General features: G+C 41.9%; 2 protein-coding genes across 4 annotated transcripts in view; both read left to right on the forward strand.

Annotated features, from left to right (window-relative positions):
- Ret (ret proto-oncogene) overlaps positions 1-4,429 on the forward strand; it is a 47,818-nt gene extending 43,389 nt beyond the window's left edge. The window contains exons 19-20 of one of the 2 annotated variants that reach the window (XM_028753465.1): positions 743-890; positions 2,157-4,429. In XM_028753465.1, coding sequence (XP_028609298.1) covers positions 743-890; positions 2,157-2,314 — 306 coding nt within the window. In that variant the 3' untranslated portion in view covers positions 2,315-4,429. Of the gene's footprint in view, positions 1-742; positions 1,605-2,156 lie in introns of those variants that run through there. The other variant, XM_028753466.1, reaches the window with a different exon arrangement.
- Positions 4,430-16,753: 12,324 nt separating this feature from the next.
- The window catches only part of Csgalnact2 (chondroitin sulfate N-acetylgalactosaminyltransferase 2), a 33,693-nt gene continuing 23,706 nt past the window's right edge, over positions 16,754-26,740 (forward strand). The window contains exon 1 of one of the 2 annotated variants that reach the window (XM_028753559.1): positions 16,754-16,872. The gene's annotated coding sequence lies outside the window, so the exon portion shown is untranslated. The remainder of the gene's footprint in view (positions 16,873-26,740) is intronic. The other variant, XM_028753561.1, reaches the window with a different exon arrangement.

Genomic DNA, 26,740 nt, shown 5'->3' on the forward strand with positions numbered 1-26,740 from the left:
AAGACAGCATCTTCAACAAATAGTGCTAGTCAAACTGGATGGCTGCCTGTAGAAGAATCCAAGTAGACCCATGTTTATCAACCTGCTCAAAACTCAACTCCAAATGGATCAACATAAAATCGATACACTAAATCTGGTAGAGAAAGTGGTGAACAGCCTTGACCGCATTGACACAGTTTTGTTGTTTCTTGAGAAAATCCAAGATTTGTGGGTTTAGGGTTGTCCTGAGCAGAAGTAACAATAGATGCTAAAATCACCGTGTTGAGAAAGAGCCAGGACAACACTGGAATTGCCTACATAGTGAAGTGGTATAACACAAGCTGGAGGCACCTTACATTTGCTGTTCGTGGGAGCTGAGGTCCCTGTATCTGTATCTGTGCCCTGTAGCAGCAGAGGTCCTGGAGGGAAGCTGAAAAGCATCCATTGGGCTGAACCTACCACTTGGCACATTATGTTTCTACAGGAATAATGTGATCACAGCAAGTGCTTTCAGGCCCAAGACTATGCAAAGAAGCCACTTCCCCAGCCCTCTGCTCTTGTTTGGATTAAAGGAACCCCAGTGCCTTACCTCAGTGTTATCCTCCCGGATGAAGGCTGTGGTCTTACAGAGGGGCCAAGAAACAGTAGAGGGTAGGGGGTACAGCCAGTACCTCTGCCCCATGAGCATAAAGGAGCCCTCAGTGTGTTTAGGAATGGCCGAGGGTCAAAGATAACTGGCCATCTCTCTTTCTCTCTCTTCCAGGACTACTTGGACCTGGCTGCATCCACCCCTTCAGACTCACTGCTGTATGATGATGGGCTCTCGGAAGAGGAGACGCCCCTGGTGGACTGTAACAATGCTCCCCTCCCGCGCTCCCTCCCTTCCACATGGATTGAAAACAAACTCTATGGTAGAATTTCACATGCATTTACTAGATTCTAGCAACGCTGTCCCTTCTGCACCATCCCAACTCTCTGTAACGCTTTTTAAGAGTGTTTCTGATCCCACTGAAACCAAAGCCTCCTCTGAACCCTTTTCTTTGTAAATATCTGACTTTGCATCTAGTTTACATACATTCAGGCATTTTGCAGCTATGTCTTTCTCAAAGGATGTGAAAAGAAGTGTCATTGCTACACAGCCCAGCAACTTAAGATGACACAGGAGAAGCAAGCGGATTAGAGCAGAATTCTCAGGGGCCATTGGGAAGCAAATCATAGTACTTCTGACTTTGTTACTTAAATTTACCTAATCTGGGGAGGGAGTAAATTTTGCCAGGGAAAGCTGGCATTCCCAGCTTGCATGATAACATAGCTAGGGTACCCCCAGGCTGCTCCTGGGCTGGTGTGTGCCTTGTGGAAGCCATCTATAGTCACACTTCCAGCTCTGTGTCCATCGCCAGGCAGTGTGGGGCAGTGGGGAAACCACGTGGGCCCTGGGCAGACACCAGACTGCTGCTTTCACATCCTTTGCACCCTACCCCCATCACGATGTTGTCACTTACGAAATACTGAGCCAATGCTTTCTGAAAGAACATAGTCTGTGGTGCTGTGGCCTTGCAATGGACAGTAAATACGGTTCTTGCCAAAACTCCTCCTTTGTCTTGGATTAAATACTTGAAAATTTTTTTCTGCTTCCTAACTCGCTCATTGATGCTTTTTGAAGTCTTGCAGTTTCAAACTAAGGTAGGTTCTTTCTGCATGCTTCCTGAGTCACGGGTCCTCACTCATGCCTTGTACCAACAGTGCTGCGGGGCAGCCTGTGTGCGCCCCCTGTGGGAAAGGAAGCCTTCCTCCTCCACTTTAGCAGCGATGACAAGTGAAGCGTCCCTAGAACGTTCCCACTACAGGAAGCCAGATAGTCCAGCCATTCGCTGATGCTTTACACTGTCCTGGGAAAACAGTTAAGCGTTTCACCAGATCTGTTTTAGATTTGAGACTCTAAACTCCTAGACATTGAGATTGGTAGCTTCTGCTAAATTACCTTTACCAGGAGTACGTGAGGTTACCCCACATTAGAGCAGTTGTTTTGGAAACCTGAGATGCAAACCCATTCATGGAATTGGCACAGAAAGCGCAAGTTGGTTTAACCATCAAAGGGAGTTTTGCCAAGGCCTTACTGTCTGCACATGAAGTTTGAGTTCTTCAGTGCAGAACAAATTATCTGTTTTCATTTTTAGGCATGTCAGACCCGAACTGGCCTGGAGAGAGTCCTGTACCACTCACGAGAGCCGATGGCACTAGCACTGGGTTTCCAAGATATGCAAATGATAGTGTATATGCTAACTGGATGGTTTCACCCTCAGCGGCAAAATTAATGGACACATTTGATAGCTAACATTTCTTTGTGAACGGTAATGGACTCCCAAGGGGGAAGAAACATGCCAAGAGCATCGAGTCCACCGGCCCCTTTGTGTACATCATACTGGCCAAGACTAGCCCCAGGTGGCAGACTTGCTTTCTGTAGTTTGTTTTAGCTGGTTTTCAAAATGGTTTTACTTCAAGTAGCTGGTGGTCCTCCCTCCTGGTGGTCCTCCCTCCTGGTGGTCTGCCCTCCTAGCACACCTGCCCCACCGGGTGGGTGCTCCAAGCCTCTGGTTAGATCCCCTTTCCCTTTAGCGTTGGGTAGCACCTCTGTTGGTCTGCCCATCAGTAGCCACCGCGAACTCTGTGTTCACATGTGTGGGGTCTGCCATTCACAACTTGGATGAGAAATTGTACCTGAAATGTCTGATTTTCCTGGTGGATTAAAAACCTACCACGCCCAAAGGATGTTTTAATATGAAGCACACATACAAACAACATCAGTTGAAAACCCTGTCCTTGTTTAGAAGGAAAGCCCAGCATAGGACTGGGTAGTTGCAGCCAATGAGGTCCACTAAGGGCTGGAGAGGAGAAGGGAGCCTCGGGCCTGTCCTTGGCTCAGCATATGACATCCTGAATATAGATTTTTGGATTTTTTAACCATGTATGTAGCCTTTTCTTAGGAACATGTTTTGTTTTGTTTCATGGTTAAATGGCTCTTAGATTTAGCACAATGGAGAGATTTGGTGTTGCCCTTGCTGTGTACAAGGCAACCGGAAAGAAGTGACCCCACAAGATGCAGTCCCCCGTTGAGCCCTCGGCCACATCTCACGTTCAGTGCTGTGTGATTCCTACCCACTGACCAGAACAGGGTGAAGAGTGGGCATTTGGAGTGGAGCGGCCTTCAGGCCCAGAATTGCTGGCAACAGAGGCCTTGAGCCACCAATGCTGCCCTCGGCACACCATTCTGCTCTACGCCCTACCCACCAAAGAGTGCTCATCCAATGCTCGGGGACAGGTGGGTCTGTCTTGTTTTAATCCCTATCTTGTCAGCTCATACCCAAAGGGAAGGACAGTTCATCTAGTTGTATTAGAAGTTTTCCCTGACACCTACTGAGGGGAGAGAAAAAGGTTTTGGCTCTTATAGAGCTCGTGTGAAAGGTGCATGGATCAGCTCCCCATCCGTCCTTTATGCTGCTATGGTACGTGTTTTGGTCTCTTCCGTTCTGACCACGACTCCTGTGTAAGGTTCTTGTCTTTCTGTACTGATGGTTATAGCCACAGACACTCTGCACTCCTCTAGGGCTTTAGGGGTGGCTTTTGGAAGTTTCTTTGGCTGTCTATGGACTGTCACTTCCCACAAAAAGGTCACATTACCAAAACACTGCCTGGTCTTCAGACTTCAAGCACTGTGATAGGACTTTGAAATAGTCATAATACTATATTTTATGGGCATTTCACAAACACAGAAAAGTTGTGTCATTTTATGTAGCTGAGAATGCTCAGATAAGTATACCAGATAGAGCCTTATGGAGTGTGTGTAATATTCATGTGCACACACAGCCAGACAGATGGAAAGATGAAAAATGCTATTTCAGCATATAATATGGCTTTAGTTTGGTCATTTTTTTCAGATACACTGTGATAAGGGTTTTTTTTTTAATATAAATATCTCTAGTCATGGGACCCATTTTGTTTTTCAGATGTGCTTAATAATAGTTTTATTAAATGCAAAAATACGGATAAATTCAAATTATTCAACAATCCTGCACAGTAAGGGTGAATTGCTACAGCAGGTAGCTCTCAAGGGCTAAGCTCCAAGTCTAAATAGCTGGCCCATCTGTGGGGAATTAACACTTGACTAATAACCATTTGTCTGTCTGTTCCTGAGATATAAAAGTACCCATACTTGTTATAGTACCTATACTTGTTAGCACTATCAGACAGATTTTTCATCTACATATATGCAGAAGTTACCGTATATTAAATATTACTGAGTATTAAGTAGCAATCTGTCAGCCACTAAAGTTTGTGAGATCCATTTAAGAAAGGCTATTAAACCCATACCATGTTGACTTGTTTTTGTAACCAAGGTGACTAAGGAAATAATTTCAGTTGTGTAAATAAAATGATAAATCATAAAATGTGTCAACTTTTTCTCTCGTTTTAACTTCCTGGTTGCAAAAAATACGAGCTTGCTGATTTCTGAGTCTACACATAATTCAAATGTCACAGAGAATTTGTTGTAATTGTGGGAGAGCAATAATGACGAAGGAGCAATGGCTCTTGGTGGTGTCACCGGTGTGTCGTGTACAATATTCAAGTGGAAGTCAACCCTGCAACCGTAGGATTTCCTCCCTGCAATCAGGGACATCCTCCTTACAGGTGACCTTCCTTAGAACGAATAGTGGACAGTGTTGATAATCACTGGTGTCTGGAACTCTTAGCTGTTAATTTCCTGAAACTTCAGTAATCTCTCAGTTACTAAAAATGTGCATGAACAAACATGGACAACAGTGGAGGGAAACTGTCCTCAGCCACTTACAAAGCTTAACATACCAGCTACTTAGTTTGTTTTAGCCTCCATCCAGGGCAATGACACACGTTAGTTGTTAATACCAGTCTGGTCTGTAACCACACTGTGTTTAGTGCCAAGAGTCCAAGTCATTTCCAGTGCACACACGTGTGCTTGTAGACTTTGCATGTATCACCCAGCAACTGACTCACCCTTTGAGACCAAACTCAGGCCATCCTGACAACCTTTGCTTTCTCCTACTTGAGTCTGGACCACCAAAGCTGGAAAGAAATACATGCTGAAGCTTCAGAGGTACGTTGGGGAAGTCTTTTACATTAGTATGTTGGAAGCAAACGTCCTTTTTCAACAGCATAGACTATGGAGGATCGTGTGTCTCTGTGTCTTGTTACTTGTTACTTCCCCCTAAAAAACATACCAACTCCCATGAAAGATTCCTTCCTCTCATATCTTGCCATGTGGTCAGCTTATTTGGGTGGAGAACTATCTAAGCAGATCCAAGAACATGTCCTAGATAAATATTTCCTATATAAGAAAAGAAAGGAGAAGCATTCTTCCCACTGCATAAAGAAAGCATTTCTCCCTAGGCAGACAGAGTGGAGGGCAGCCATCCTCTAAACACCTTCACACGGGCATATTCAGCTTCCCCTGCCTCTAGAGGGCTGGTCAGGAAGAGAGGGATTCTGTGCAGATTTGCCACCCTGGCCTCTGCTGCCAGCCAATACAGAAGAAAGTCTCCCGTCTGATTGCAGCACCTTAGCTGAACACCACAGAGTTTCCCACTTCACTGGGGATTCACAGGATGGACCACCTTGGGTAATGTCATGAGGAACCTTATTTTGCATATAGAGTGGTTAATTGGGCACATTGCCATACTCTGTAGCAAGGCCAGTGAACCTCTTGAGGATAAGCCTCGTTCACTTCCAGGGTTACGGAAACAAACATTGAACATTAAAAAAAAAAAGCAACTAGTTTATAGTTGTGACTCTGGCCTTGTGTGTTGTGGCAAGTGACAAAATGTTTTTGCAGCTACAGGAACATGTTAAATTATAAGACCTGGCTAATGAGACATCTCAGCTGAAGCTCAGGCATGGGAGACTGGACAGGGATACATCTCAATGTGGTGATATTGCAAGGAATGAGGACTTGGAGCCCACAGCCTGAGACCATTCTAGCCATTATGTCCTGTACTAGCCAGCTGTCTAGCCAGCTCTGTCCTGTACTAGGATACCTGTGTCAATTGACACAGTAATTCAAGTTAAAAGTAAGTGTCACTAAGAAAGGTAAGGAAAATACATTCTACAGCTTAAATACAATAGCCAGTTTTTAGTTTGGGGTAGAAACATTTTTGATACTTCATAATGAAGATTTCTTGAAAATGGTCAACTTCATTAATAAAAAATTAAGGTCCTTTTAAAGGTCATTGTTGTCATGCTTATACTTAGGACTGGAGCAACTGTTTTGGTTTTGGGTTTTTCTGTTTTCATCTCACCTCACTTCAATCCTTCCGTGGGTTTAGGAGTGTGTAGTCCATGTTTAGGTAATACTTATGGCTGCTTATACTACCTGAGGCCAGAGGAGTGTAGGTGATGGGACAGTCCTTTTCTCTGGGAAATAGAAGTGTAAAAGCTACTTAACTTGCTGGCCTTTTTTATGGCAATCTAAGTCAAGAAGAAAGTCACAAACATCCAAAGCCATGTGCACTCAAAAATAAATAAACAAACAAATAAATAAATAAATAAATCTTGTCATGTCTCTGTGTTTGTCCCTTGACCTAGACATTTGACAGGCTGTTTGTGCTATCAGCCACATAAACTGATATTTGTTTCAAGTGGAGGCCTACGTTCTAAAGGAGAGCTTAAATTGATACAATGTAGCCTGCTGGGTAACTTCTAAAGTCAACGTTGACATATGGTTCATCCACCAGTAAGTATTAAGTCAGATTTCTCATGAGGATCTAATATATTGGCGTGAGATCAGAGAGTAGGACAGTCACCAGGTTCCTTCCTTGAAGGGCATCAGAGAGACAGGATCCCATGCTGTGGTGTGTAGGGTAATGTAAGCAAGAAAGAGCAGTAGAATCTAGTCAGAAATTAGCTGACCTAGGAGTGAGAAGGAGGGAAGAGAGAGTAATGAGAAAGGGCAGCAGTGGGCAAAACACGATGTATACAGATGAAAATTTAGCAATCAAACCTGTTATTTAAAGAAACAATAACTGCCCACCTTCTTGGTTTCTGCAGTAACAGAATGGAGGTGTTATTAGTATCAGCCATGAGAAGCCCTTGGTAGGATATGCATTAGGTTTCTCTAGGGAAACAGAACAAACATAATGAAACCATATTACAAAGTGGGGACTGTTAGCTTGGCTTACATGGTATGGCCTGTGCAGTCCGACAATAGCTGTCTTCACACTGGAGAGGCTGAAAACCAAGAAGCTCTTCAGATCGTGAGACTGGATCTGATACTGAAGGGCTGGGGGATTCTTAGAGAGCTGTTGGTCTTCATTTGATCTTGAGAGTGTAAAGAACCTGGTTTCAATGCCAACAGAAGATAGCAACACGATCACTCACCAGGAAGGAGCAAAGGCAGACAGTAAGTACCGATTTTCCCTTAAACCTCTTTACACAGGTACCATCATGGGAAGGTGCCACCTGCTCCAGGAAAGGGTCTTTCCCTCAGTTAACCGTCAGGAAGTACCTTCACAGGCCCACCCAGAAACATGACTCTTAGCTGATCTTCAATCAAATCAAATTGAAAGCCTAGACTAACCATCATAGGCTGTAAGTGCAGGTTTAATCATTTTTCTAGAGTCACATTAGGCAAATGTAGATAATGGTTTTGTAGAACCTACTAGAAGTTTTTAATTAGTTCTACTCCTGTAATGTCCCCTCCCTAACTGGTATGATGCAGAAAGCAAAGATCGATGTGGAGTAATTTCAACCTTCCTGTGTATGGTAAGGTCCTCTGGAACCTCCCAAACAGCCTAGAGGCTCTGCTTGGTATTAACTATCATGGGTCCATTTGAAGAGAATGTATCATTGGACTGTTTCTACCCACCAGCCCCCCAAAATGACATGGAGACTTTTTGTTATTTATGAAAGCTTAGGCTTGTTCCCAACTAGCTCCTATAACTTCCTTAACCCGTTTATTCTAATCCGTGTTTGTCACGTGGCCTGTTACCTCTCACTATGTCCCTGTAGGTACGACTCCCTTCCTTCCTCCATGTCTGGCTGGTAAATCCCAACCCCCACCCTCCCACCTCTCACTTCTTCCCCAGAGTTCCTATCTTTGCCCTGAAGTCTGGGCCTTCCCTCTCTTGCCTAGCAATAGGCCATCAGCTCTTTATTAAAGTCAGAGAATACCCTAGGTACATGAGGAAGGACAGAGACACACCTTTACATAGTCCATGAAAATATTACCCCAACAAATAAGTTTCTCCTTATTAAGATTTCAACACAGTGGATAGGGGTAATAGCTCAGCAGTTAAAAGCACTTAACAACTCTTGCAGGGGATTCTGGTTCAGAATCCAAATGTTAGCTTGCAACCACCTGTAACTTCAACCTCAGGGAATGTGGTTCCATCTTCTGGCCTCTGCAGAGAGCAGGCATGCATGGCATGTACATCATGCACAAACATACATGCAAGCAAAACACTATGTACTCAAAAATAAATCCTTAAAGTTTTTAAGGAGATTTCAGAGCTGATGTCACAACTTGCAATCAAAAGCTCAATGCTTTTGGGTGAAGGCTAAAAAACTGACAACATCTGTGGATCATCTGAAATGCTTGTTACCTGTGCTAAGTGTTTACCACAAGCAAGACATACAGTAAGGAAGCAAGGTCTAAAGCAGAAAGAGCAGTGCATTGTGTGTACCAGACACCAGAAGTGGGTAGGAATGTATTCCTTGGAAGGTGCTTTTGAATCCTTGTCTCCTGAACTGTAGATTTGATCTTATTTGGAAGTAGGGAAATACTTCCCTTCATATATGGAAGTAAATTAAACTGAGGTTATAGTGAATCAGGGAGGGCCTGACTCCAGTGACTGGTGTCACTGAACGGAGAGGGATATGTGACCATAATGAAGAGAAGAGTGAAAAGCAGTTTGAAGACAGTTATGATAGTGTCGCAGATGCAAGGCATACTGAGGGAAACTAAGTGTGGTGGTTTGAATGAAAATGGCCCCATAGACTCATAGGGACTGCACTATTAGGAGGTGTGGCCCTTGATGGAGTAGGCGTGGCCTTATTGGAGGAAGTGTATCACTGGGGATGGACTTTGAGGTCTCAAAAGTTCAAGCCAGGCCTGGTATGTCTCAGTCTTTTCCTGCTGCCTGCAGATCAAGATGTAGAACTCTCAGATCCTCCTCCAGGATCATGTCTGCCTGCAGGCTGCCATACTTCCTGACAATAATGAACTAAACCTCTGAACTGTAACCCAGCCTTAATTAAATGTTTTCCTTTTTGAGAGTTGCCAAGGTCACGGTGTCTCTTCACAGCATCAGAAACCCTAAGACCCCAGGGAATGTCAGAAACACCAGAGGAAATGTCAGAAAGGCTTCTCCACAATATTGAGGAGTCAGACTATGACACTTGCTGTTGAGCTACACCCTCCAGAACCATGAGAATCCAGTGGCTGTATTCTTGTGTCACCTTGTTGGTGACAGCTACAGCAACCCTAGAAAATAAACCTATGACCTGAGTCCATAACTAATTTCCCTTGTTAGGTGTGCAAAGCCACAGGTTTACTTTGGTACCTGCCTTGGTTTTTTTCTTTCGATATTCTTATCTGGTATTGCAGCTCAGGTAAGGGGCTATCCCTCACTCCATTTCCGTTATATAATCACACCTCCAGTTTCAGGTTTAACTCCACAAAGGAAGTTATTTGAAAGTGTTGCTTTTTAAACTTCCAAATGTAACAGTATATTTTCTAATTAATTCTCAAAATCTCTATAGTGCTTTTGAATAAGATGGCCTCCCTAAGCTCATGTATTTGAATGCTTGGGTCCCCAGTTGGTGGAATTGTTTGGGCAGAATTAGGAGTAGGTGAGGCTTGTTGAAGGAGCTGTGGCTTTGTTAGAGGAGGTATGTCAATGGGAGTGGACTTTAGGGTTTCAAAAGCCCAAGCCAGGCCCAGTCTTACATTCTCTCTGCCTGCAATATATAAATCAGATGTAGACTCTCAGATACGCTCCAGCACCGTTGCCATGCCTGATTGCCTGCTGGCCTCTACGCTCTCCACTGTGATGAACGTGGACTAGCCCTCTTAAACTGTAAACAAGTGCCCAGTGAAATGCTTCCTTTATAAGGCGCCTTGGTCATGGTATCTCTTCACAACAATAAAACAGTAACTAAGACAATCTCTAATGTTAGCTTTTTATTGTATGATAACATTATAATCCAGTCTTTTATTGCAAATATTTTAGATAGAGCTTTAAGAGGCTTCAGACTCCTGTTTTGAGCCTTTTCATGGACTGTGTTAGTACACAGAGAAATCCTATGGGTCCCTTTCTGGTTAATTCCACCTGCTTTTGCCATTTAAGATTTCAAACTGTAGAATTGTAGAGGTTGAAATAGATCAGGTAATCCTGGATCGTGTGCCTCTCCACCAAATACTGTTATTCTATGACTAGTTGCTGGTATTATCTTTTTTAAAATTCTTAGTTTTTCCAGAAAAAAATTTCTTTTTTTACATTTTTTATTACATTTACTTTTTTACATTTCTTTTTATGTTTTTATTACATCTACATACCATGTCTCCATGTACACTTTCACATGCCACAGTGCACCTGGAGGTCAGAGGACAACTTTCAAGAGTCTCTTCTTCCATTATGATCCCCGGGATGGAACCCCAGCCATTAGGCTTTGCACAAAGTACCTCTGCCCAGGGAGTTCTCGATGTTGGCCCTGCCCAAAGTTTACATTTATAATACATATGCAGCTATAAGCTTCTATAAGCTCCTATAAGGAGGTATGAGCTCTTAAAGAAATAATAGCACTTACGGGGACTAGTCGGGTATCTGAACAAAATTAAGGAAGTTATAGACAGATGTGGAGGAGACACATCAAAGCAATTTGTGAGAGGGGCATGGATTCTGGGAGACAATCGGAGGGAAGTGATTTCTGAGTTAGAATTTCATTTGGAGACTTCTGATTTTGCAATTACAAACTATCTTAGTTAGGGTTTGTTTGTTTGTTTGTTTGTTTGTTTTTGCTGTGAAATGACACCATGACCAAGGCAACTCTTATAAAGGAAAACATTTCATTAGGGCTGGCTTACAGTTTCAGAGGTTCAGTCCATTGTCATCACGGTGGGAAACATGGCAGCGTCCAGGCAGGTGATGTTGGAGAAGCTGAGAGTTCTGCATCTTGATCTGAAAGCAACTGAAGACTGAGTCTTCTACACTGGGTGTAGCTTGAGCACATATTAGACCTCAAAGCCCACCTCTACAGTGACATTCCTCCAGCAAAGCTCCAGCAAGGTCACACCTCCTAATAGTACGCTTCCTATGGGCCAAGCATATTCAAACAAGTGAGTCTATGGGGGCCATACCTGTTCAAACCACCACACAAACTATTACCCATTGGGCCTCAGATATATTCTTCACTTTGGTCTGTAAGGCATTTCTCAGTTGAGTGCTTTTATGTTCAGCTACTTGTTTCCAAATGTTCCTTGGTGAATTGAGTGCTTTTCGGAGATGGTTCAATAGTTGCAATTGTAAACACAGTACAGGCACTCCTTCGCTTAAAATGACTCTACATCCTGCTAAACTTATCATAAACTGAAAACGCCAGATGTTGCTATGTATTTACTCCACTTCGCCAACTGAGCAGCATAGCTTAGCAGTACAACCTACTGTAGTGTGCTGATGGTTGTCTGTTGGGATTGTGCGGCTTAAAGCCGGGCGCCGCCCGCCCCCCCCCAGAGAGGCTGTGGCTCAGCATGAATCACTGTTGCAGATTACCAGTGAGGGAAATAGAATAGGGAACAGCCACAAGCCACCAGGAAACCAGAATTTAATTTGTCACCACCCCAGGGAGAGGAGCCTGTGCAGAGTCAGCTGTGTAGAATGACAAGACCGAAGTGCAAGTGGCAGGAGTCTCGAGTCAGGCAATGAAATGCTGACAGAAATGTCGCCCTACCTTTGCTTATCAGGATGGGATCTCATCCACTAAGATTTAAGCCTGGTGCTTGTAGTCTAGAGCCTGAGGCTCAAGGAGTCGGTCACCCTCTGCAGCTGCCTCTCTGTCAATCACTGCTGAGATGCTTGAACATTCTTGATCTTCAGTGGTCTACTTGACACCTCAGCTGCATCCCTCCAGCAGGTGATTAATGCTTAGGGGTCTTATAAGTGTGAAGACAGAGCCTTACAGACACTAGATAGCAGTGCTCTGTTTGCTCCCACTCCTCCCGACCCCCAGCAACTGGCAGACACATCCTAGCCAAAACAGCCACCTCAAGGATGTAAGTCCAGAGACTGAGAAGGGCAGACCTGCCCAACCGATGGACTACCAAACGTTAGTAGTACACAAGAGGTTTCAGAGGAGAAGAATATTAAATGTGGCCTGGAGATCATTCTTTTGATATTTTGGTGAAATTGTGACTATTTTTTTGCTCTTCTGCCTGAGACTAAATCGAAGAATTTTGAATTAACTGCATCTATAGAAGAGATTTCAAAATAGCCCAGCGATGACTGTGTACTGTGGTTATTAGTGGTCAGCCTTATGGAGATCTATGGTGAAGAAGAGCAAGCTGAGCAAGGAAAATATACAAAGGGTACAGCTGAAGGAGAAAAGGAGCACCAGGAAGTGTAAACAGATTAAAGAGCCTCGTGCCAAGTGGAATAAAGGACTCCACCCAGCTAAGCTTCTAATTTGTAAAAAGGAGTTAAAGAAAAGCTTAGGGCCAGGCATGGTGGTACACATCTTTAATTCTAGTACTTGGAAGGCAGAGGCTGTTGGATCTCTGAGTTCCAGGCTAGTCTGGTCTACTGAGCAAATTCCAGGACAGCCAAGCTTAGGCAGTGAAGGAAACCATATAAAACAGAAACCTAGTGGAAATGTATTTGAATAAGGGGGCCATGTTCCTGCTCCAGCAAGAAGTAGAACTTGGCAGCTTTGGCCATGTGGCTTTAGAGTCAAGGATAAAGACAGGGGTTATAAAATCTCCTTCCCCAATTAAGGAAAGCCACTGAGGCCAGGAATATGTCAGGGGTGCCCTGTATGGAAGCCCAGAGAGGCCATTGTGTGAAGCTATGCAGGTGAAGTCAGGATTTCTTTGGAGATCCCAAATACTAGACTTGTGGGATACCTGCCAAGGAGAGCTTTCTAGCAGGAAGTGGAACCAGCCCAAGAGAAATGTATGGCAGTCAACAAAGCTGAAAGGAGTTGGAGGTCTGAAGAGTACTTTGACATCAGTTGTGGAGATGCAGAATTTGGAGTTTGCCCAGCTGGTTTTTGATCTTGCTTTGGTCCAGTATTTCTTCACTCTGTTCCGTTTCCTCCCTCTTGAAATGGTAATGTATATCCTGTGCCATTGTACGCTGGAAGTATGTGATTTACTTTTGTATTTTTATTTTGTAGGGATAATAGTTACAAGGTTGCCAAGAGTCTCTGAAGAAACTTTGGACTTTTAAACAAGTTTAAGACTGCTATAGACTATGGGGACGTTTGAAGTTGGACTAAATGCATTTTGCATTATGATATAGATACAAGCCTACAGTTGCTAGGGAGTGAAATGCAATGGATTAAATGAAAATGGCCCATAGGGAGTAGATTATTGGAGGTATGACCTTTTGAGAGTAGGAGTGGGTATATGACAGGAAGAGTATCACTGGCGGTGGGCTTTGAGGTCACAGAAGCTCAAGCCAGGCCCAGTGTCTCACTTTTTTCCTGCTGCCCATTGATCCTGCTGTAGACCCCTCAGCTGTCTCTCCTGCATCATGTCACCATGATTCCCAATACGATGATAATGGACTGAACCTCTGAAACTGTAAGCCAGACTCAACTAAATGCTTCCTCATAGGAGTTGCCATGGTCATGGTGTCATTTCACAGCAATAAAAGCCCTAACTAAGACAATGTGCATGTCATTTTGTGTGCATGTCTATGCACATATGTACAAACGTGTGTGTGTGTGTGTGTGTGTGTGTGTGTGTGTGTGTAGGTCTTAGAAATAGAAGGGACTGTGACTGGGAAGAAGTTATCCTAAGGGAAAGAGCCAATCCTATCATGGTGTTGTATGGCATTCCTCTTGGGGAGACCTGAACAAATGTCTACTCACTCCAGATAGGGAAAGGACAACAGATCAAAGTAGTAAAGATGCTGCCAAAGTCCAACATGGAAAGTCAATGAGTTTTATTAGAGTTACTTACAGGAGCTAAAAAGGACTCAGAGATAGCTGCATCGTCACTGCAACATAGGTGACAGCTTATGAGAGCTGGAGCTCACTGCACACAATTTGAAGGCATATCCACAGGTTGGAGATGCTTGCTTCTAGATACTCAGATAACCTCTTCCAGGCAGCTTAGATTGTCTAAGAGTGTCTTTTAGCAATCCTTACTGATTATTTGCTTTGGAAGAGAGGTAGGTAGGTGGTATGTCTGGTCAGTTTCAGGGACTTCGTGATGGTTTTTAGTTGTTTCCTGAGCTTAACTTTGCAGGATGGAATGTTTCACCTTTAAAACCTCCTGTGTCTTAAGAAGCCTGGCTCCAAGATGGAAGGTTTTATCTCGAAGGAAATTGCTACGTAACACTGGTGCCGTGGCTCCCTTCTGTTGCTGTGATAAAACACTGACCAAAATCCACGCAGAGAGGACAGGGCTTGTCTGACTTTCACTTCCACATCAAAGACCGTCTCTAAGTCAGAGAAATAACTCAGCTAGGAACCTGGACTCGGGAACTGAAACTGGGGCCACAGAGAAAGCTGCTTACTGGCTCGATTTCCATGTTTTCTCAATTTACGTTCTTATACAACCCCAAACTGCTTGTCCAGGGGTGGTGCCGCCCACAGAGGTCTGGGCAGTCCCACATCAGCAATTCATCAGGCTGATCTGATAGCCGCAAGTCATCAACGGAGGATCTGTCTGTGTCACCGTGATAAATTACAACCAGCACAATCTACACTATCTTCTGCCTTTTCATTTTCTCTCTGGAAACTGAAGAGCCAAACCGTGGGTTTAGGAAGAATTCAAAGGTTCAGACGAAAAGCTAGTAAATGTGCCCACTGTCCAGTGTGTGCACCGCATAAAATGTAGGCTCAGGAAGGAAGGAAGATAAAGGGAAGACAGCAAACACAAGGGAGACAGAAGCTCAGCATCTGTGAGGCTAGAAAAGAAAGGAAAACACAAAATACCTGAAGTGGATGGATTTTGGTGTGCTAAAAAGTGGGGTGGTTTTGAATTTGGTTTATGGGGACATTTATTTGTCTTTTTGGAGACTTTACCAGAATTCATCCATTCACAAGTTCAGTTAGAGCCTGTGGTTGGTACTGAGATGCCAGAAACTGCAGAGAAGATCTTTCTCATTCTTTCCACCATAGTCCCCATCCAATTTAAAGTGTCCCTAAGGAAAATCCAAACCCAAGCATTTTTATGGCTGAACATGAGCCTAGAGGGTACACTCTAAAGGTCCCTACATCTGTGAACTTTCTTTTTGTTTGAGATAGGGTCTAAGTGTTTATCCCAGGCTGCCCTGAATCCAGGAAGGCTTGAAAATTTTGATTTTTCTGCCCCAGCCTCCTGAGTACTAGGACTATACGTAGATGCCACACCTGGCTTCTGAGAACTTCTCAGTAAGTGTTAATGAAATGTCAAGTATAATGTAGGCACACAGTAGATGTGGGCTTGGACTAACAGTGCCAAAGCTGGAGTCTGGCATCATGATTAGCTAAGATTTCAGTGAGGTGCCATTTATATTGCTCAATACATCAGAGAGCTTTTGCCTTATCTTGGAAATTAGGAGTGCTGGGCACGTAATCATTTTCTAAAGGTTCTCATGTTTCAAGTCTCCGAGGACAGAATTCAGCTGCATCTTTACACTCATATTTCAGACTAGAGCTGGTAGACAGCAGGCAGCTAACCCATGTTTACTGTCGTTTGTGAATGTACTAGAGCAGATGGGTGTCTGAGATGCCGTCAAGGTGCGCACTAAAGAAGCAGCTTTCTAGGGGAGAAGCTTTGTTCCCAACCACAATTGACGCTATTGGCTGACAGTTGTTGAGATCTCCTCTGCCCAGATATTCTCCACAAGGGAAATCCTGAAAACTTTAAGGGTCTGGACCACCTACTTCTAAGACAGGATTGCTGACTGCATATCCAGCCTCTTCCCAACTTTGCCAGTATTTGCTTTCCTGAAGAGGCTAGACTTCACACACACACGCACACGCACACGCACACGCACACACATACACACGGTACTTAACATACAGCAAATGGAATTGTTTAGAGTAAAGACACGTAAGGATCTCTTCAGAGTTCAGTATTGACCTTCCCTGAGCAGAAGGCACGTTGCCTAACCACAGTCTCCCACTAGTCAGCTCTCTGTTAGGTTAGCTTGTGTGAAGATTAGCCACATGTGAATCTAGCTAAAATGTCTCTAGAGCATAGTGTTCCCAGGCTTCCCACAAGTCTTAAGCACCCAACTCAGTTGTTGTTTGTTTGTTTTTAGATAAATCAACTCTGTCAGCTGTGGAGCTTTCCGTGCAGGGCACAGGACAGAAATGGGGGGAATGGGCGTGTCCCGGCTGTAAAGAGAAAGCCCGGGCCCTGGAGGCGGGACTTGGCGGTGGGAGGCGGGACCTAAATGTAGAGAGAGGAATCTGACTGTGGAGGGCGGAGCCTGGCTGTGGAGGGCGGGGCCGGGTTGTGGAGGGCGGAGCCTGGCTGTGGAGGGCGGGGCCTGGCTGTGGAGGCGGGCGCGCGACCGCACCACACCCTCATTTCCCTCATTTCCTCGCGCGCGCCGGAAGTGGCGGTGCTCCGCGGCGGCGCGCCGGGCCGGCCAGCGCAGGGCGCTGGCCAGGTGTGCAGTTCCCCAGAGGCGGCAGCGCTGAGCCGCGGGCGCGGTGAGTACCGCCGTCTCCTGTCGCGCCTCTGGGCGGCGGCCGGTCCCCTCCGACAAGGCCTCCGGGACGCAGCTGGGCGCGGCGCTTCTTTGACGCGCCCTCCCGAGTCTGGTCCTGTTTTGGAGACCGCTGCTGCCAGAGACCGCTGGTTTGCGTGTCATTTTTTTTTTTAACCTACTCGTCATCATCTCTGCTGAGTGGCTAAACTTTTTACCGTGGGGTTAAACGCGTCCTCTGGCAGCAGCCCTCCTGCCTCTGATAAAACGCGTCCCTTTAAAAGATGCTCTTGGTGGAGGAGTTGGTGATCCCCGGAGCCTGGAAAAACGGAGACTTGTCAGAATGACCAGATAGTTTAGAAAATTTCTGCATATCTGAGCAAATGGCTGGGTAATTTGTCAAACACCACAGCGGTGCTTGTGTTTGTGTTGATGATGTTGGCAGCGTGACAGTTTGGTTACAGATATGAAGCTTTGCTTCTTAAGTCCTTGTTAAATCTGGAGGTGTCTTTAGCTTGCTTTTGAAATGTACATGCAGTGTCCTGACAGTTCATGTCATTGAAGGCCCCTGGGCCTTTAATTCCTTGGGGTTAATGCTATCTCTTAAAGGTGTATTTAAAATCACCTTCGATTTCCGAAGTAATAAAAGTGTTTTATGGCATAATGTTCAGGAATATCTGCTACTATTTGTTTAAAATCATGTGACTAAAAGAATACAAAAAGGCTGTTGGGTTTTCAGTACATGAAACTTTGAAGAGTTGATATTAAACAACCGTCTTTAGTTTCGGATAATTAAGAAATTATCGTTTTTCCTTCTACACTACTGTAGAGGTATAAAACATGTACGAAGTCAACAAATGCATAAACATTAACTGTCAGTGAATCTTTACATGCTTATTAGCTTGTCTGCTCCTACACACATCAGATTGTAGTTGTAGAGCATTCCCATAGTGCTCTGCTTTTTCCAAATAGGTTGTACTCCTGCTTCCCCATCAGTATTCTGACTTCTCTCATCAGCCATTATTTTGAACTATTTTAAGCTTCATGTTAATGGAGTTAATATAGAGTATTCAAAGAATATTGCTTGTGGAAATCACCCTTCATGTTTTTTGATGTGATATCATTCCTATCATAGTATAGTATTGATAATTCTTTCTTACTCTGTAATGTGCCATTTGTGTGATGTGATTGTTCTGTTCATGAACATGTGTGCTTCCAGATTTGTGTATTATTTGTTTTAGATTTTAGTAATGTTATAACATTCTTGTGAATGCCATAGTATGTGAATACATTTCTGTCAGATATAGAATGACTGAGACATACAATAGGGGAAAAATTACATCTTAACTAACATGGTCTCTATTTTATAAGATTATCTTAACTAATATAGTAGTGACAGTTGGTTTTAAAAGTATGTCTATTATGAGTTAAGGCATGGTGGTGCACACCTTTAATCCCAGCACTCAGGAGGCAGAGGAAAGTGTATCTCTGTGAGTTCCAGGCCAGCCAATGATATACCTTGAGACCTTGTCTCAAACAAACAGGCATATATTCATTAAGTTACTATTTCCACTTCGTATTTGCACAAGTGACAATCTTCTCGAAGACTCATTACATTTTAACTATCTTTTATTCACAAGTCAGTAAGAGCAGGCCATGATATGACTGTACAGTTTGATAACAGTTAGGTAAGAACCGTGTTGCTCAAGTTACTGGTTGTTAGGGGAAGTGTGGTAGCCGTTAGGGGAAATGAAGCATCAAAGGATAGGACTAAAAATGGATTGGAAAAATCATGAGATGTCAAGACAAAAAAAATACATAGTTACTGTCCCTCCACAAGTACTGGGTGTAAGTGTAAAATTGAATTATAAGGTTAATTTCAGATGTGAATTTTTCCATTAGTATTGTTATTTAAATAACAACAAAAATCACTAAGTATCTATAGGAAGTCAGCATGTAATTTGCACAAATGCAAGAAGCAGTTGAGTTTTAAGCATTAATACCCTTAGGTTTGGAAAGGTGTGTGTGCATGTGACCTACATCTAGTAATGTATACAGAATATGCTGTATCAAAACGAAAAATTTAGAAAAAAAAAACATAGAGTACAAAGAAAACAGTAAAACTTATTTCTTAGCTCCAAGTTGTAGATAAATTTAACAACAAATTTTTTAAATCTTTTTTTATGTGTTTGTTTTGGGGGGGGTGCTTTTGTTTTGTTTGTTTTTCAAGACAAGAGTTTCTTTGTGTAACCCTGACTGTCCTGGAACTTGAGACTAGATTGGCCTCAAACTCAAGAGATCCACCTGCTTCTGCCTTCCTTGAGTGTTAAGGTTAAAGGTGTGTGCCACTATGCCCAGCCTGAATTTAAGTCTTTAATAAACTGGAGGAAAACTTTAATGTATCAGTTAGTCAGCTTTCTATTATTGTGATAAAATGCCTACAGTAGAAGGGACAGGGTTATTTCTTTTTTTCTTGGAGTTTCAGCTTGTGTTTACTTGGCCCCTGCTGCTTTGGTTCTGTGGCAGTTTAGTCAACATGGTGGCAGGAAACAAAGAGAGTGAGGAAGGACCCAAACTCTTAATATCCCCCACCCCAAGAGCACAGCCCCAATCACCTAGCTTCCTCCTGCTGTTCCATAAGTAGTATTAATGGTTCTGCTACCTCCCATTACCACTATAGACTTGAAGCCAAGGCTTCACACATTTGGGGGAACATTCCAGATCTAAGAGCAATTGGAAGGTAGAAAGTAGTTAAAGGCATATTAGAAGGTTGCCCTGGGCAAGGGACAAGTTGCATAAACTAATTACATTTAAAGGAATTTAGGCAGCAGTTCATTTAAAGATTTATCTGTTAGCGAAATGCTGTGTTCGGGATTCTTTAATTGTGGCAAAGGATTTTGGAAGGATACACAAAATTTGGGGTAGGGGTGAGGTAGGAGAGAGACTTTTCACTGTGTATCTTTAACTCACATTTAATCTTTTTTATCCTACAAACTTACTTTATGGTATTTTAGAATAACAACTCTCTCTTTTTTAGAGCTGGGGCAGTAATGTATAACTGTAGCCCAGCTTTCTAGGAGGCTGAGGCAGGACATTCACTTGAGTTCAGAGTTTAGGCCCAGTTAGACTGAGTCTCAGGAGAACTTAGACATGTATGAAAAATAAGTTTCAGAACAGGAGTAGCTATACCTATCTGGCTACCTATACTACCATGACCTGCGGCCCAAGTGGGAGGGTTATAGTTCTAAATACTGTGGGATGGTAATGCATTATGATGTGAAGATTATATGGAGTTCAGATTTTAGTGTCTCTTGAAACTCAACTCCTTCTGTAATTTCTACATAGTCTGTGGCTGTTTTTGTGCTACAGAGGCAGAATTGACTGCCTGTGACACTCTTTGACCTAAAATGTTTACTTACCTCTGGTTTAGAGGCCAGATACAGACAGACCTCTCTACATAAAGGCGTTTTGTGTATGAAGAAGCTTCCATTTCAAAGGATTGTAAAATGAGTAATGAAACTTGCTCATCTGCTTGAGAAATAAGGTGTGAATTTTGTATCAGGATTACCTCCAGTAGAAAAGCTAAAACTGAGAAGTCATGTAGGAAAAACTTGATAGAAAAAATTGCATAGTGGAAAATAATACCTGATGGTTCCTGGGCACTTACTGCTTGTTGGGGAGGAGGGGTTCCTTGGCTGTTGCGCATAGTCCTCCAAGGAAAGTTCTATAGTCATCCCCACGTAGAGGGGGAAACTAATGCTCTCAGAGATGGAGGAACTTGTCATGTAGAGCAGATATTGGGATTTGGGCTATCCAGCTCTGAGGCCTTTCATATAGACAAGAAGAACTGAGACAAATAATTGGCAACATATTAATGCCTTTTTATAGGTCTTACCTGTGTTGACAGAAGGATCTGCTTCATTTAAGTATTCTACTGTATAAATGTCTGCAGTTTGTTTCATCCTTCCTATCCTTTGTTTTTCAATAAATTGCTTCTATTTCATTTTTTAAACTATTTTAAGAATATGATATTTTGCCTGCGTGTATGTCTATGCAACTTGGAGACCAGACAAGGGCGTTGGATCCCCATGGAACTGGAACTACAGACGGTTGGGAGCTGCTGTATGGGTGCTGGGAGCTGAACCCATGTTCTCTGGAAGAGCAGCCAGGGCTCTTAACCACTGGGCCATCTCTCCAGCCCGAAACTGCTTTTTATTCTTATTCTTCTATTACATAGACATATCTTATGCATGTGACATTATATACTAACATTGAGAATTGTATAGTAAAAAGAATCTTCAAAGTGGAATTACAGATTACTGAAAGAGTGTATGTATTTTTTATTAAACCTGTTCTGCAAAAAGGACTGCATGTGCATGCATACATACATATCTAGTTTGTCCTTAATTAAAGGAATCCTAATGTCTTGGAAGAAAAAACAGCTATCCAGAGGCTGTTAAAACTGCATCCTGCTCTAGCAGGGGACTTGAGTTTGGTCTCAACACCACACTGGACAGTTCATAGCTGCAAGAAATTCTAGTTCTAGGGAGTCTGACACCTGTTACCTCAGGGGCACCTACACCTACACACACACACACACACACACACACAATTAAAAGTAATAAAATTTTTAAAAATGGCTATTCTAGGCAAACTGCCTCATTTTATAAAAGAAGTCCAGAGAGGTTAAATATTACGCCCAAGATTCTATAACTGTTATGTAGCTGACTTGATTCTCAAACTCATTTTTCTATACAGCCTAGCCCATTTTGCACCATTGTTTGGCTAACATTCAAGAACTGTAAAAACTATATATAGTTTTCTCCAGAAACACCTTATCAAAAGGATCCGTTTACTGTTATTCTTGGTACTCAGCACAGTACTTGGTACACAGTAGGTACTTAAGTATTTGTGGAATAAGTGCTGCTTTCTGGTGATCAATCCCTTTGTTTTAAATACTTAAAATTTGTAAGTGCTTAAGAAGTAAATGGTTCTAATCTCCTCCTTCCCAGATACTTTTACTTTATAATATTATTCTGATAGTGGCCATGTCTTTCAGATAAATTCGTGGTTTTGTTTTGCTGTGTTAAAAAAAAATAACCTAAAAAAATAGCTGTGGTAGCTCATGTATATAATCCCAGCACTTGGGAGGCTGAGGCAGGAGGATTGAAGCCAGCCTGGGCTACAGAATAAGACCCTGCCTCAAAACCAAACCAAAAAAATAAATAAATAAAACTAAAAAACAAAACCAGCCAAGCATGGCAGCACTCCTTTAATCCCAGAAGGGGAATCTCTGTGAGTTTGAGGCCAGCATAGTGAATTGGGCTATGTAGAGAGACCTTGCCTCAAAAGAAGAAGAAGATGGAAGGAGGAGAAAGACTTAAAATGAGTTTTAGTTTTTTTTTAAAAAAACTTACAGTAAGAAACCAGTTACCAGAGTAGTGTTACATTGCTGGCGCTTTACACTGCTTTTTCTAGATCTGTTTTTCTTCTGTCTCAGGACTTAAAGGACAGGTGTGATGGTGGTAAGTTCTTTGAGCTTACTTTTATGTCTGAATAAAAATATTTGTTTTTGAAAGATTCTTTTAATGAGTCCTAGCTCAGTTGGCAGAGTAGAGAACTGTAGCAAGCACTCTCAAAGGTTATTTTGCTGGGCATAGAATTCTAGTTTGGCCTTTTTAGTATTTAAATATTTTAGACTTATTTGTTTTATTTTATATGTATGATTGTTTTGCCTGCATGTAGGTATGTGTGCCATGTGTGTGCCTGTTGCCCTCAGAGGTCGGTAAAAGTCATGGATCTCCTGGATCTGGAGTTACTGTGAGCTACAGTGTAGATGCTGTGAACTAAACCTAGGTCCCCTGTAAGAGCAGCAAGCACTGAGTCACCTCCCTAGCTCTCCCTTCAAGGATTTAAACTTGTATTGTTTCTAAGAGTTTATTTTGTTTCATTAACTTTTTTGAGACTTTATTTTTGTGTTTGGGTGTTGTGTCTGCATATATGTCATTGCACCACATGTGTGCAGTATCCAGGGAGGCCGGGATGGTGCCAGATCTTCCAGGACGGCAGTTCCAGATGCTTGTGAGCTTCCATTCAGGAGCTGTGAGCAGTGTGCTTCGCCCCTGAGCCATCTCTCCAGCCCTCACAGGACTGTGTTACTGTTGTCTTTGTTCCTTATATGTCATGCTTTCTCTTTTTTTGCATAGCCATTTTTAAGGTTGTCTAAAAATAGTTTGAACTATTTTATCATGAGACCTCGTGATTTCTTCATTGCTCTTATATCTGAGATTGATGGAGCTGCTTAGCTCTTTTTGTAGTTTTCATAAAATTAGGAATTTTTGAGCCTTATTTCTTTATGTTTTTTGATTCCTCCACCTTTTGTGGACTCTACTCACAGACTTTCTAGCTGCTTGAAATTATCACATATTTACTGATTCTGTTTATATTTCTTTTTTCCCCTCCTGTTTCTATTGCTTTGTCTCAACTTAACTAAAAAATTTCTTCTAAATTATCTAAGCTACGTTGTTATGATTTGAGTATAGAATCTCCTGCTCCCGTCCCCAACCCCTTCCTACTCATATTTTGAGTTCAGTCCTCTGTGTGTGATAGTTTGGTGGAGCGTTTAGCTAGGGCCTTGTGGTATAAGTAGATTGGTGTGGGTAGCCCTTTGAAAGAGTCCCACACCTTGTTCCAGTCTGCCTTTCCTGGCTGCCTGCTCCAAGCTGTGTGGACAGCTAGTGCCTTAGGATTCCACAGCCATGAACAGTGCCATACCTCCCTCCACCAAGATGGACTGAAATCTCTCTGAACTGTGAGCCAACATAAGCCTTTCCTCCCATAACTTATTTCTATGCAATATTTTGTCATATGATTAGAAAAGTCGCTGATAATGTGCTTTTCTTTATCTCACACTTTGAAATTTTCATCTATGTCAGCAGCATTAAATCAGCTTTAATTAATGATATTTTGATATTTTTCAATATGGCTGGTAATTTTTGTTTTACTTTGTTTCTTTCTTTCCTTTTTTTTTTTTTTTTTGAGACAGGTCTCAGGTACCAAAATTCCTATGTAGCTGAGATTGGCCTTGAACTCCTGATTTTCCTCTCTTTACTACCCAAGTGTTAGGGTTTCAAATGTACACCACCATACATAGAATAATTTTTATGTGAATGTCAGATATTGTAGATTCTATTTTGTTGTATGTTAAATGTTTTATATTCCTATAAATAATCTTGAAAATTATGGTATCAGGATTTGTTTTTAATATTTGTTGGCAGGACATAGATTAATGTTTATAGTTAATAATTTCCCATTACTGAGGCAAGCCTTTTTTTTTGAATAACCAATTCCCCATGAAATTTAAGTTTTTTAGTCTGTCTGCTAGGAGCTTATATTATTCCTGGTCTTATATAAATACTGGGTTTGTGTCCTCTAGTCTTTTCCTTGGCTTATTTCTTTATAAGCCTACACTAATGAGCAAGTACTCTGCTGAATACTCAGAGGATGCCCTCTTTAGGTATCTGGAGTTGTATGCTTTGAACCCTTGTAAGCCTTGGTCTTTTCAGACAGTTGGGTCCATCCTGTCAACTCAGCGAATCTTCTGGATTCTGCTAAGGCTTGCCTTCCTGAATTATACATACGTATATGTATATTTAATATCAGAAACAGTTTCAGTAGGATGGATAATCATTTTTGTTTCTCATTTTTCCAAGGATTGCTACACTTTATTAACTGATGTTCAGTATCTGGAAAACTGTTGTTTCATATCTTGTAGTGTTTTCAGGGGCTGTATGATTTAGTTGTTTCAAAACATAAAAGTAAACCTGGTTCCTCTTATTCCATCTTAAGATGCAGTCTTAGTCTCTTTTTGAGTTGGAATTGATTACTCTTAAAAATTCTTTCAACTAACTCTAAATATATTTGATTTTTGTCTTATATACCTTCAGTGTCTCATTTTCCTGTCACCACAATATTCCTTTAGCTCTTCAGACATTTTGCTGTGCTTAGGAGGTTGGTCGAATTAACTCTGAGCTGTGAGTGAACATCATATGTATAATGCATGCACAGTGCACAGAAGATGGAATAAAGATGTAATAGCATAGCAGAAAGGGGTGTGCATGCAGGTGGTGTGTGTGTGCGTGCATGTGCATATGTGCAGGGCGTGTGTGTGTGTGTGTGTGTGTGTGTGTGTGTGTTGATCCTAGGACCTCAAGCATGCTTGCAGATTCTCCACCACTGAACTGTAACTCTAGGGCATCTAAGACTCTTTAGTATCTTCAAGCTGTTGTAATCTGATCTTGTAGTATGTGAAAGAGTTCCTTTTAGGAATGAGGCAAGTAACGATTTAAACACTTACCACAGAATTATGCAAGTACATTCTAAAAAGTTAATTATAGCAGCCTTTCTTTCATATCAATGGAAATCAACTGCAACATTAAATCACGGATATATTATAAACCTATATTTTTATTAAAATGAGAGAACATCTTAGTTTTAATGCTTCCACTTAGTGGTTATATAACCGTATTTAAATCTGTTCATTTATGAACAATTCTTCTATAAAATGAGACTAATACTACCACTATCCTGAAAGGATTGTATAGAATATGTGAAAAGTGCATTTTTAAACTATTGTCTTTTAGGAATTTTTTATTACAACTCAATTATTACTATGTTCTACATGGAGGTCTCATATGTGTATCTATCTATCTATCTATCTATCTATCTATCTATCTATCTATACACACATACATATACACACATTTAATCACAATGTAAAACTTACTGCTACAGTTGGTATTTATTTCTCTTTTATTGAAAAGTAAAATGAAGTATAAGTCATTGAATAAAACATGTGTCTACATAAAGGAAAAGACTATGAGGCAACCTATTAATAAAAGGCTATTAATTGCATAGGGCATATGTTCCTTTAGGATCAAGTTATACTCAAGGCCATTTGAGCATACTGTAACCATTAAGTATGTCAATCTTTATTAACAGCTTTGGGTTTTGATCTTATTTTTTCAAGGCAGGATCTCACTATGTAGTCTTGGCTATTCCAGAACCCACTAGATAGACCAAGCTGGCCTTGAACTCACAGAGATCCACCTGCCTCTGCCTCCCAAGTACTGGGATTAAAAGTGTGTGCCATCATGCCTGATTTAACAACAGCTTATGAAAATTATGTTTCTACTTTTTCAAATGTAGCCTTTCTTTTCCCTAACAAGTAGGGAAACGTATCCCTAAGTAGAATAGTAGTAACTTAAATAGTTAAGAAATATCCCTCAATTTATTTTTTCAATAATGACATTTAAATGGTTCTTTTATTAAATAATATATTTTTTAGGAATGGCAAACCCTTAGAACTAGTATTAGCTTTGCATTTTCTTTTAGTTAGTTTGTTAAAACTTAAAACCATTACCATTTTCCCCAGCATTTAAATGAAATTTACAATCAGATGTCATAAGACACTCAGTGAATTAAATTTTTCAGGATACTTGGTAGTCATTTGGTTTACTAAGGTAGGAAATGGCTTAGGGAAATTAAACTCATTATTTGTGGTCTAATAGTAATAAAGCTTTAATTTGACTACATTTTAATGCAAAGGTGCCACAGAAAATATATGGTGCAGAACTTCCTGGAGAAGATACCTGGGGTTTCCTAGTGACTAAAAAGACAAGTAACTAGGAACCTAGTGGTCAACTTCCAAGGTTGTGTGACTGCAGAAAGCATTTCTGTGAGCTGTCTCTGTCCTGTCACGCTATCCTGCTCAGAAGTGCTTTGTTGGAATGGAAGTTCTGTTTGCAGCAGAGGACTTCTTGCCTCCTCTTGCCTGGGTTTAATCTCTTCTATTTCTAGAGTTAATAATCCTA

This window comes from Grammomys surdaster, unplaced genomic scaffold, assembly GCF_004785775.1.
Source record: "Grammomys surdaster isolate TR1022 unplaced genomic scaffold, NIH_TR_1.0 125950, whole genome shotgun sequence".
Lineage (NCBI taxonomy): Eukaryota > Metazoa > Chordata > Mammalia > Rodentia > Muridae > Grammomys > Grammomys surdaster.